The sequence below is a fragment of the Hemibagrus wyckioides genome, linkage group LG24 (assembly GCF_019097595.1).
Source record: "Hemibagrus wyckioides isolate EC202008001 linkage group LG24, SWU_Hwy_1.0, whole genome shotgun sequence".
NCBI lineage: Eukaryota > Metazoa > Chordata > Actinopteri > Siluriformes > Bagridae > Hemibagrus > Hemibagrus wyckioides.
The window spans coordinates 5,461,967-5,475,261 of NC_080733.1; the positions used below are offsets into that span (position 1 = coordinate 5,461,967).

General features: G+C 38.7%; 1 protein-coding gene across 1 annotated transcript in view; it reads right to left on the reverse strand.

The window, feature by feature from the left end:
* cacna1ha (calcium channel, voltage-dependent, T type, alpha 1H subunit a) overlaps nucleotides 1-13,295 on the reverse strand; it is an 80,471-nt gene that overhangs the window by 33,038 nt on the left and 34,138 nt on the right. Inside the window, exons 3-9 of the mRNA XM_058377978.1 lie at nucleotides 10,867-10,978; nucleotides 10,066-10,199; nucleotides 7,951-8,048; nucleotides 3,807-3,966; nucleotides 2,872-3,175; nucleotides 1,496-1,588; nucleotides 626-1,391 (exon numbers count right to left, since the gene is read on the reverse strand). Coding sequence (XP_058233961.1) covers nucleotides 626-1,391; nucleotides 1,496-1,588; nucleotides 2,872-3,175; nucleotides 3,807-3,966; nucleotides 7,951-8,048; nucleotides 10,066-10,199; nucleotides 10,867-10,978 — 1,667 coding nt within the window. The remainder of the gene's footprint in view (nucleotides 1-625; nucleotides 1,392-1,495; nucleotides 1,589-2,871; nucleotides 3,176-3,806; nucleotides 3,967-7,950; nucleotides 8,049-10,065; nucleotides 10,200-10,866; nucleotides 10,979-13,295) is intronic.

The window sequence follows — 13,295 nt, forward strand, 5'->3', positions numbered from 1 at the left end:
ACAGAAGAGAAGAGTGGAGCGTATTATAACAGGAAAGGGGAATAAATCCAGAATGTGATGTTCAAAAAGCACATATAAAATTTTTGGCTATAAAGTGTATATACTGGTATAGATTTTTGCTTAGACCTGATAATTTTCCTTAAAATCCTTGGTAGTTTTTTAAATTTATGTTTGTCTTGTTCTCAAAATAACCTATTTTTATTTAAGTCATCTTCTTTTCAGCTTCCTTAGCTGAGGAACATCCATATTATTTCCATTTTCTTTAAAGGTCTGAGCAAAATTATGGCAACATAATGTATGAAATTTGTGTTATCAAAATAAAAGGGAAAAAATTCCAAGTGAAATGCACTTGGAAAAAAAAATGAATGCACAGTAGTGTATATATTTAATTTAAAGTCTGTCTGGATCTGATACTTGGCCTTAAGTATTATTCATTGATACGCCCTGTTATCTGCAGCGTCTGATGCCTTACTTTGGATAATGATTAGCATTTGAAGCATGGGTATTCTGTCACAGCTATAAAATGCTGCGTGACAGACTCTGTGACTGTGAGCTGCATGCTCATGCGGGGGCAGTGTAACATGATGCAGGCTGCTGTGGAGTGAGCAAAAAAAAGAGCTCTTACTGTGCTCTCCTGTGAGATGCTGTAGCTTCTCAAATGGATCCACAATGTCTGCAGTGCTGTTGTTGGCCTCGATTCTACCTTTGGCTGTGACGTTGCTGCCTGTATAGCTGCAGATGAAGGATGGCAAAATTGTAGGATAGTTCATGCCCCCATTAAGTCTCCCCAGAGGAGTCACTCCAGCTGTGGTTGCTGTGCAAATCTGTGGGGCCTCGTGAAAGTCACCTTGAAATATGCTGTGCACTGACTGGTGTCCTGGTGATAGATCCAACCCAGCAGGTGACTGGGGGGGCACTGTCAGTTGTACCCCTGACGTGATAAACCTCATTTCTGGAACATCGGCGCTCTCTGCTATGGCCTGAGGGCTTGGGCTGCCATTGCTGAGGTGACAATGGTGGTGCTGGTGGTGCTGGACGAGGTTGTGGACAGAACGCGCCCAGTGCCCACCACTCTTCTGCCTCCCATGCCCGTTGGCCCCTCCACCCCCTGGCAAGCCGCCGCTGTTGGGGTTGACCTTCTTTCTGCGCTTGCTCTGCCAGCCATGGTAGAGCCGGTATGCGCGACGCTTCACCTTGCGGTACAAGTGGCTAATGTACCTGAGCAACTCCTCGTAACAGCTGCCAGGCTCTGAGTAGCTGGCCAGTGTGCTGTCGTTGGACATGTAGCGTGCGCGCTGCTCCTGCATTAGTTGGTTCTCTCGCTGCTTAGTTTCCGAGAACTGGGTTGCGATCACAACCAGGCACAAATTGATCATGAAGAAAGAACCCACCTGGAGAATGCACAAGGGATCAGCTTTCTTTGCCTTGAAACAGACTGTACTGTACATACAGCAGCACATTGAGAAAAATATTGATTAAAAAAAAGTGGACTTACTATAATAAGCAATATAAAATATATAAAATTGTAAAAGGAATGGGCATCCATAACATAATACATGATGTCTACCCATCCCTCCAGAGTGATAACCTGTGAAGAGAAAAAAAACAGAAAACAGTCAGTGTTTAACTTCTATGAGCAGGATCATACGGGGTTTGTTGAAAGGAAAACTAAAACGTAATAACAAAGTCAACCACTTTTTATATAGACTGGTTTTGCAGCCTCAAGAGCATGTTTCTTCTTCACCTTATGAAAAACCTTTGTCTGACATATCCTGTTTCTCTGGAAACTTTGTGTATCAACAAACAACAAAGTTGTCTTGCTACAACAGTTTACACAATTTCTATGTCTTTAAAATTCTTTCCAGATGAGAATATGACCTAAAGGACACCAGACCTGAAGTTTTGGCAGTATCTTTCACACCGAATACTACAGTGTTGTGAATCATGGCACTTTGCATCTACATTATATGGGACAGCACTCCTGGGTGTTCTCCATTTATGTCATTTAATACAGTGTGCTAATAATGCAGTTATAATAGACCACTTTCCAGGGACTGAATGCTTTTTAAGTGTACAGCAAGTTTTCAGATGAAATATGAATCAAGCTAAGTGTAAAGGCAGGCAGCTGTTTTCTAACATTCTCTACAAGATTTCACTGTGTGAGCATGACCTATGTTATTAGCTGTGGAAACGTCTCAGCTGCTTAGTTATCTGTTGCTTGTCCTCTTCTATCTTATAGCTAATGGAGATCTGGTGTGTGACGAAAGGGTCCTGTCATGTTGCGATGTTTACACTGTAGCAGTCCCTCCTGCTCTATTATAGAATGCCATGTTTTACTGGTCACCCTGTCAATGAAGTAAAGGCAAGTAACTGACCCACAAACCCAAACTAATGAGTGTGACCTGCAGGTGTCAGACACTCATTAATGAAGAACAGATCGCACCGTAGGATTGCTGTGCCTGGTTCACACACCCATCGGAGAGCGTGGCTATGTATATTTAATCTTCTTCGAGATTAAAGATTGTTCGAGACACTGTTTGAGACATGAGCCGAGGGTCAGCAGGCCAGATTGAAATGATGATGAATTAATATATCAGTAGATATACTGCCTTTTATGGCATTCTGGGAAGAGTTTCAATTACACACACACACACACACAGTCAAAAATGTTTAAAAAATAAATAAATAGGGTAATCATTGTGATGGAGCCGGACAATGATGACATCACATTTGCTCAGGAGGTGTTACATTTTTTGTGTATAACTTTTTTCTGAAGGAACAGCATTATTAAGCCAGCAAAAAAAGCCATCTACTATCTTCAGAGGAATTGAGAAAAAAACTCCACTGGGCAGTGATCAAGTGTCCACTTACCTGGAAAATAGCAATCCAAGCATATCCAATATTGTCAAAATTCACAGCCCCTTTGTGAGGGTTGAGCTCCCCGGGCTGGCACACACTGTAGTACTGGTTCCAGTTCACGCAACCGTTCCTGGTATCAGGGCCAGACAAGGTGTGTCCAAGGGATGCATTTAGCTTGCACTCCATCTCACCCTCCTTGTAATGGGGCACGTCGGTGCACTTGAGCATGCCGTTAATTATAGTGGAGCAGATAAATGGGCTCTCCTCGCCGTCCTCATGCATGTAATATGGACTCATGAAGGACAGATTATACAGACTGTTAAGAGAATAAAGGGAATTTCCTTAATCACTCATTACATAAATATGAAATAGACAAACAAGAACAGATAGATGTAAATGGATCACATCATACTAAGTAGCTTTAAAGGAGAACAGGAGGTAACAGTATTATTAATAAATATTTGAGAATAAAGGCCACAATGCAGTGCCTCAGCTGATGCAGTAGTTCTGCAATCATCTTACACTTTGTTAAAAATAGACATGAGTTTGTTACCAAGTCTCCCCAGCAGCCCTGTACAGATCAAACAGCGATTTCAAAAGCTCAGAATCAGCTTTCGGGGATAAACAAAGCTGACAAAACATGAAGAGAGTGCTAATTTGTTCCATTACATCAAAACCTGCTCTCGCATGAAGTACATTTGTGTTTGTATATATTAGAGATAAATGCATGTTCACTGCTTAAGGGCTGCTTCTCAACACTGATTTTTACACCAGGGTGTGATGTTCAGTTTACAGGATTGTCAGGGCTTGAAATGGCATTGCTGATGGCAAGAGATTACTGTCGCTTTAGATCATATCTGAAACTTTGGGTCTGAAACTCACTTCTGGAGAGTCAAGGACAGAGCAGGGAAGAAAGCAAGGAGATAACAAATGATAAAGGTACATACTCCTTCGCGTTGTTGTCCAGGAAACATCTGTTCCTTAGAAGACCAGCCCAAAGCTGCACCCCAACAATGCCGAATATAAAGAACACAAAAAAACACAGCAGGAGGACATTGCCTAACATAGGCAGAGTATCTAGGAGCAGAGTCACCAGTATCCTCATACCTGTACAGACACAAAAACAGAGACAGAGAGATATATGCCTTAAGTCATTTTATACTAAACTTTTAAACAGTGGCATTTTATTTTGCCAAAGAATAGCCTTAGTTTGATACCTGGCAGTCTATCATCTCTGACTTATGATTGGACATCTAAAGACACTCTGCAGACTTTAGGTTGTGGGTAGGAATGTACTCTGTATAGATTTTGCACAATATTCAATGGCAAAAGTCTCACAAATTCCAGCATTCCACACAGGTTATAATGCTTAATAGATCTATGTGCCTAACTAATCATACTGCAATATGATTGACTATTGCATTCAGAGCATTATATCCCAAACATGCAAGAAATACAATGCACTGCTAATAAACACCTCCATCAAACCCTGCTTTAGGCTGAAATTGATACCAAGTGTTAAAAAATCACTTGATTTAGTCCATTATAAAAATACACTGCAACCAATTTTCCATATCAAACAAGTTGATGATGCCAACAAGTAGTGCTGTTTCTTCTAGTTACTGCCACAATTACCATTAAAATACGCTTTATATAGGAACTATTAAAGAAGAAGAAATTTGTTGATCCTGTTTGAATGGATTCCAAAATCTAATCAGTTCATCTGCTGGTCTACACTGATGTTTGTAAATAAATTTTTATAAAGATTTAACCTTTCGTTCTTGAGATATCGCAATAAACAGGATCTTGGAATCCAATCTTAAACTAAGACCAGATATCAAACGGTGCGGTTAGTTTCATTTCTCTTTTAATTCCTTTTAAAATGAGACAGGATATGTGCAGTGTGATGGAGTTTCATAACGATAATACTTCTACATTTCACATTCACACTCCTCTTACAAAGAAATTAGGCACATGTGTAATTTCTTAATAATTGGCCTTTGAGTGTCTTGCACCCATCCATTTTAGTCCACTTCTCCACTAACTGAGTACAATTCAGCTCAAATTTGTGGCCTATTTCAGATTTCACCTGCTGTTCCAAATCATCCAGGTTTTTCTGTGTGAATAAGGTCAGGCGATTTTTCAGTGCAGTCAAAATACCTGGGTCTGATCCAGTTTTATGTCCATAATCAATTGTTTAGATGTTAGAAATTACTTTTCAATTGGCAAACTAATTAACTAACTTCTCTAACTAATGTGTTTCTGTCAACTGGTGCTCTTTTGTTAGTGTACATATTGCTTGTTATATCTAATGCCTAGTGTGTTGTATGGAAAAATTGAGAAATTGAACAAAGGTTGTTTATGTCAAAATGTATCAGGTAATTGTATTTAGTTAGTAGTTTTTACATGTAGTGCACATGTTCATTTATATTACATAGGAGTGACATTAATTGTGTTCTTCCACAAAGCTGGACTGTACAACAGGATGTTTAAAGACATACCACCTTTCTCTAGAATTTGCACTAATCGAAGTTTTCAGCAGACAGCAAAAGAAATACACTGGTTTCAATTAAGCATTGTGCTGAAATAATTTGTGTTTAAACGCCACTCAACCAACATTATTTGACATTTTTCCAACCAAATTAGCAACATGTTCATGATATACCACTAATTTACTCTTGTGACTGCATTAGAATAGAGACTGTTGTCCTTTTTGACTGCTATTGTAAGTGAAGAAAAGCTGATTTATGATCACATGATATTGGTCTTGAAAGTGAGCATAGCAAGTCCTGTAAGTTCTCTGACAAGCCTTTTGAGTTGCTCGAGGAGTTGCTACTACAAGAGTCACAGAGAAGCCTGGAGGAACTTCTTCATGTAGAACTGATGCCTTGTTAAACATGCAAAAACAAGCTGTGCATACAGAGCCCAAATGAATCTTTCCTGTTTAAAGCTGTTGCGTTTTCAAAGCACCTGAAGGGAGTTAGCAAAGGCTAACAGATGACACTAGCAGGTTTTAATTAGGAGTCATACATCAGTAAGGGCTTCTTTTTCTACAGACTATCATTGTTGAGTTTAATGGAAGAGATGCTAGAAAGGTCAAGTATATAAAGTTAATGGATACACTTTCGTCCCTCGTAAAAAGTCTACTATGCTGAGAATGCTGGGATTTTATCTATGAGTCTCAGCTCCTGATTTAACTAATTTAACCTGAGGGAAATAGCAAAAATAGAACAAGAAAATTACTAAAGGGAATAAATAAATATCTGAATTATGGGGCATATCTAACAGAAATAATTCTGGGTATGTGTGTGCCTGTGAGAGTATACATGACTGCTATAATCTCAGTGAATTACATTAAGAGCAGAGGCCCTTAAAAGGATGTGCTTGAGAGGAGAGGGAACGTCCTCTGTGTGGCCTGTCCATGCCTCCCACATTATACAGCACAGAGCCGTCTGAAAGGAGGCCTCGGCACAGCACGGCCGGGGTAATGAGCTCCCTGGAGGAGTGCTTGGTCACAAAGTGGAGAAAAATGAGAAGACCAGCACAAGCACATACACTCCCACACACTAGTGCTGACAGAGCAATACACTGTCTGGTGAGAAGAGTGACGTCTAGATTCAAATTCCGAAAGAAGACTACTGGTATGAACAGCTATGGTCAAGCTATTGTGGATACACACGTGCACACACACACACACACACACACACACACACACACATACTATTACCAAGTGATCAAATCACTTCCGTGTCCATCTTAGACATATAAATCACGTCACTATCATTACAGTGGAATTATTAATGCTGAAGCAGCATGGAGAGGCTTAACTTAGCACTAAATTTACAACCTGCTTCACAGTGCATATGTGCTCCAAAAAAAAAAAGAAAAAAGGAAACAAACCCATCTGTTCTCCAACACATAGGTTTGTAACACAAAATGCAGGCTGAGTTCCAGGATCTCTGCTCGCTTACAGCTTAACCCTTTAAACTCTCAGCTTATTGTTTCGTTATTTTAAGAGAAAGTATTTAGTAAATACAGAAAAAAACAATATGAGAGATAAAAAGTGATAGATTTCTGTAAATAAACAACATATTTTGGACTAAACTGCTGGTTTCCTTAAAAACAGAAGTTTAGTGCTTTCTTTTGTATTTCTTTTCTTTTTCAATTCACTGAGATCAAGCTGATCAAAATATTGTATTTTACAGTAAGAAGCTATAATTTCTGATACTAAGAAGGTAGAAAATTTTGTTTTCTTTTTTAATTCTACAGAAGCATGTGGCATGTTATGATTTTAACTTAGTTTGTCATAGTGATTCCTTGGCCTTGAAGAGGTTGTCATGGTGGTGCAGGAAGTAGTGATGTTCCCTCACAGGGTCCAGGGTTGAGTTCTTCAAGCTTGTGTTATTGTTAAGTTATTGAAAAGTACATAAAGGGGTGATTTTTCTTCTTCTTTATAATTATAATGTAATTATGTTGAAATCATGTATGTGTATATATAGCAATAAAATCTTGTCCATGGACACATACTCTTGTGTCCCGTATGCTGTGGCTGTTATAGCTAATCTCACCGAATCTGTATCCATCTGCTGACTACCGGTTGCTATGTAACAGAAATAATTGCGTTACACCAAACTGTTTCCAATCATTACCCACAGTATTAGAAATATAAAACTTAAACCCTTGAAGTTGTGTGTTATGGCAAAGTCTCATCATGATCGAAGGCTGTGAGATTATTTGTGATAACACATTCACTCTCACATGCTGGTATTACCTGAATACACTCACTTTAATTAAAGCATTCGTAGCTTGTGTCTTCCCTCAGACCTCACAATGTTTTGGTGAACATTAACTAAACCTCTCACATGATTTTATGCACTGAACCTGTACTACATGATTGACTGACATGATAATCATGAATGATGAATGCGCAGGAGTACAGGTGTTCCTATTAAAGTGGCACTGGGTTTACATAAAGCACCAAGTGTTCTTTCTCATACTGCCTTCTCATGTATCTGTGACACCAGTTTGTCTCTGTAAATCACGCAACTTTTCTGTTGGTTACATTTCATGTACGACTATACAGCTACGTACTAGGGACTCTGTTGATGGCTCGTAGAGGCCTGAGTACACGCACAGTCCGGATGGCTGACAGGCTGGCATTGTGACCATCCAGTGAGTACTCCATCATCCTGCAGAGAGACAGAATTTTCATTTTCCACAAGCAGTATCCACAAACAATCCCATTTACACCATCTAACCTGTTTTCAGTAGCAAATGATATAGAAAAGTGATATCTTGGATTACTGATCAGAAGGTTGTGAGTTTGAATCCCAGGACCACCAAGATGCCACGCCTGGGCCTTTGAGCAAGGCTTATGACCCTCAGTTGTATGAGATAAATGTAATTTACTGTAGATAAGGGCATTTGCCAAATGCTGTAAATGTATTTAGTCCTGGACTGAGAAATTGCTTACATTCAGTCTCATGTTCGTAAATTTGCTATTCTATTAGCAGACTAAGTAGAGAGTGAGTTTTTAATTTAATTCCATTCCATTTCATCTATCTATTATTTAATTCAGTTTTTTATAAACCAAGATTCAAGACTTGAGGAAAGGCTTTGCCCTGACATGCTGCTGGTGGATTCAGTATATCCCTGTATGTGTATAAAACCCTTGTAAACAATAACATCCAGAACAGGAAACCCATCTAAACCAGTCTGACGTTAAAGTCATCACATAAATTCCATTTAATGACCTACTTAAGTGTGTCAATGGGGTGCATTAGGAGAGCTATCTATTTTTTTCCACAGGATTTTTTCAATGATTTTCTAATTAAACAAACTTAATGATGTATTCTATGGCTCCTAATACCAGTCTGATGTGTACATGCTGTTGATGACTGGCTCTACAGATTGTGTTTACACCTACTAATCACTACTTGTACCGTGTGTCTTTATATGTGTTTTGATGTGATCAAATACGACTGTTGATCATGAGCTGTCTCTGTGAACAAATACACACCGTGCAGCATGCCACCCCCGCCAGTTAGAGACCTTACTTGTGATTTGTTCAGTCCATTAAGTTTCAATTAACAACTTTCCGTGTAGAGTAGACAAGGATAGATGAAAAGCAGACAGGCAGTACAAAGAGTGCATGAGTGCAATTTTCTGTTCCAAATCTGCTTGTGATTGTTCACAATGGGGAAAGTATTGCTTTAGAAAACACATATTCATTGTTCTGGGCAAAATAGAAGAGAATCTACGTTTGTATCTGTATCTGTTTAGTGCTCCAAACATCCGGGAACTGGAGTGGGCGTGGTCTAGACCGGAATTTGATTATTTGTTCACAAAAGTTCCCAAATCTGGGATTTATTGATCGTATAGTTGACATCAGGAGTCATTTTTAAGAGGCAATATAATGACTTTCTCTTTAGGATTTCATTTCAATAACGATAGAGAGCGTTTATTTAAGAATGATGAAAAATGTGCAATTAACATGTAAGATCTTTCACTAAGTGAACAGAACTATTGTCTTTTAGAGATAGCAGAGATATACTTCCCTGTGCTCAGTGCGTGGGCTATATGGAGTAGCATCTATAAATAAAAGCAGGTTTCCTTTGTAAATTTTGGGCCAGTCTGTACAGAAATATAGTACAAATATTTTTTTTTTTTTTCTGGAGCTCTGTAAGGCAGTGTTAAGTTCAGGCTACAGAAGCAAAGCACTGATAAATAAATAAATAAAAAAAAGATCACTCTGTACTTCTGAATAACTTATTAATTAATTAACGATAATTCATATTCATTTACTTCCTTACTGTATAATATGATATGTACTATATGCTAAGTATTTGTTTATATCAGCCTTTATTTAGAACAGTTTTCTTATTGCGCTTGCACTTTTACTGTCTACTTAAAAGGAAATATGGTGTTAAGAGATAACTAGCAAACAACAGAGATTCGATTAATATTTATCAAATAGTTTATTTAATTGCCATTGTGTGAAATCTTAAAATAGGTGAATCCTGTGTCATAATACTAGTTGATGCACTTTTATTTGGGGGCCACTTTAATGCAAATTCCCAGGCTGATTTTTGTTCTCAGTCTGCCTCGGCTTACTCCATTTTGCTTTTACCAATCACATCCACGAAGTTCACTGAATCTGAGATCTGAAAAGAAAGATTGTTGTTTTTACGGTGATGGATCTCTCACCCAGCCATGACAATGAAGAAGTCCAGGCGATTCCAAGTGTCTCCAAGGTAACACTTAGATCCAAAGATCCCCAGAGCCATCATCTTGATAACCATCTCCACAGCGAAAAAGGCAAAGATGCAGTCATCAAATGCCTGTGGGCACAATAACACTGTAATTACACATGACCAACATGACAGAGCAAAACAAGAAGATGTTATTCTTCACTTTTACCAGGAGTTCATCACTCACAGGGTCTAAGCCAGGCAGAAACCGCAACCAAATGATTATTTTTAGTCAAAAAAAAAGAAAAAAAAGAAGTACACTCTTTATCAGCCAGAATGTAACATATCAGCAGGAGGCATTGAACAAGGTGTCAGTCCTGAGGGAAGGTGAAGGGAAGTTATGGGTAATGTGCTCCTTCCTGTGTCGTCTGACTAATTCCTACTGATACCACTGTCTCAATGTGCTGAACCAGCAGCATTCCCACAGACACACATTTCCCCTGGAGACCTAATGGGGTGTCAGGCAGGGCCATGGGGAATCACAGAGTTACACTAACAACATGTCTTTTGGGAAATGACACACGGCCAAGCCTCCACTCGTCATCATTCATACCCTGTGCGCAACAGGATCTGGGATGAGAGCTTGAGCTTAATAAATAATAGTGGATAAAATTAATCTGCATTCAATCAACATTAGAGAAGTAATATTTAGACTGTTAGAGCAATATCCAGTACATTATAGACAGCATGAAGGAGAATAAACCCTGTAATCGTGTGCTCAGTGGAATTAAAAGGCCATGAAATGATCGTTACTCACCTGGAGGATGACACACCACTCAGACTGGCACTCGACGTCCTCGCAGGGCTGGAACATGCCCAGGGTCACACAGTTCAGAAGTATAACCAGCATGCTGACATGCTCGAACCAGGTAACCATGAGTCAAGGAAACATATCGTGCAGGAGGCTTAATTACAAGTTACATTACAAGACAAATTGCTCTCTTAAGATTTAGATTACAGTTAAATGAATTTGAAAAACTTCAGCCGCCACGTTTCAGCTCAGAGTGAGTGTTTGGTTGCACTGAACTGCTGTGTTTCTCCCTTGTGCTATAATCTTAATTACAAAACTTCTAAAGCACTTATTAATTAGAGAGGAAAAATTGTTCACTAAATGGAAATGAGAAATTTCATTATGCTTCACTTGGTCTGGGTTTTTAGTAATGCAGAAAGAATTTGAAACAAAAGAGCCTAATTTATTCTTTCAATAATTTCTTCCGAAGACAAAATAGGCTTCTTATGTACCAATCAGCTTAATGCAAGGGAACAAAAGGACATGTAGCTCTGCACAGTTTATATTTTATTCCTGGTCACAAATATTGGATTTCTCAATTTATTAAATATAAATGATGGTGATATTGTTGAGCTGAAGTGTTGTCAGATATCGGTTCGAACTGGTTCTGCAGTGACCTGGTGTCACATCCGCACAGTAAATCCACCTCATGCCCAGCGATTCAGGTATATATCCTCAGGGATGGAGTTATTCCACAGCTACCATGACTCTCACCAGTAGAAAGTGGATACTGAATTAATAAATAAAATTTTATCTTGGTTTGAGTTTGATAAAAAACTATATTGACATCTTAGAATTTCTATATATGTTATATATATATATATATTGGCACGCATTACTAGCATATGCTACATATTCCCTAATTCCAATCCAAACTGAGGATACATTCTGGTCATTAGTTAGATCCTTATTAACTCAGATCATCATTTTTTTGCTACAAATCAGTAACTAACAGCAAAGTCACCAAACAAAGAAAAATACAGCACAACAGAGTCGTGCAATCCTACTAACAGCATCTAGTATATTAAAAATAAAGACATATCCAAATAACATGCAGATAATGCAATGCAAATAGAAAAAAAACACTCAACCATGCAGCTTTCACTTGGCCCATAGGCTACCTAATACATTTCTGATTTGTTCAAGGCAAAAGGCATCTGTCATTTTTATTAACATGATTGTGGTTTCTATGGTTGTTTGAAATGGGAGGAATCATTAGCACCAAGATAGGCCTGTAATAATTTGGGTATCATTGTGTAGGACCTGCAAACACAGGGCCTGGTTTTGTCATAACAATACAGCAGGAAGACCACCGAGATAATCAGAACTGACAAGCAATCAGTTAAGCCACAACGATGCACATACCCTTGTATGACTGGGGATGATTAAACATAAATACAGTCAAACTACTGGAACAGCAAGGCTCTCTAAACAGATTTAGGATTTTACCTTTTATTTCCTGGTATTAACCGTTAGATACTTTAAACAATATAAACATTAAACCTTGATTCCCACCAAATGACTTTTGGTGATCAAAAGTATTGGAACAATCAAGAATTAAACTAAATTGCATTTAATATTTGGTCATATATCTATAGCATGTGATAACTGCATTAAGCCTGTGACTCACTGACATCAACAAATTGTTGTTTCTTTCTTTTATGATGCTTTTCCAGGCTTTTACCGCAGTCTTGTTCAGATGTTGTGTGTTTCGGAGGGTTCTTCCCTTCAGTCTCCTCTTCAGGAGGTGAAATGCTGCACAAGTGACCAGTGTAAAATTTTCCACTTTTTCCCTCTGATGAATTCAATTGTTGAGTTGCCAGTGTGTTTTGGATCATTGTCTTGCTGCCTAATAAAGTCCCCACAGTTCGATTGGATGCATTTGTTTGTAAATTGGCAGACAAAATGTTTCTGTAAACTACTAAATTTGTTGCTTCTAACGGATTATATCATCAAAAAAGATTAGTGAGCCTGTTCCAGAAGCAGCCATGCAAGCTCCAGCCACTTCCTCCACACTTTGACCTTTCCATCACTTTGGCAGAGGTTCATCTTAATTCCAGGACTTTTCTTCATCTCAGTGTTTCTTTCTGAATTCCTAGCTGACCTTCTGATTCTGGCTGCTGATGAGTGGATCACATCTTGTGGTATAGCTTTTATATTTCTGCTCTAGAAATCTTCATCCAATGATGTATTGTGATTCCTTCCTCCCTGCTCTGTGGAGGTTGTTGTTGATGTGTTTTTTTCACAGCCCTCACAATGTTTCTGTCATCAGCTGTTGTTGCTTTCCTTGGCCGAACTGTCCGGTTCTGTTGCTTACTGCACCAGTGGTTTCTTTCAGCACATTCCTAATTGTTGCTCTGCCCAGTGCTTTTGCAATGGCTCTGACAGATTTTCCC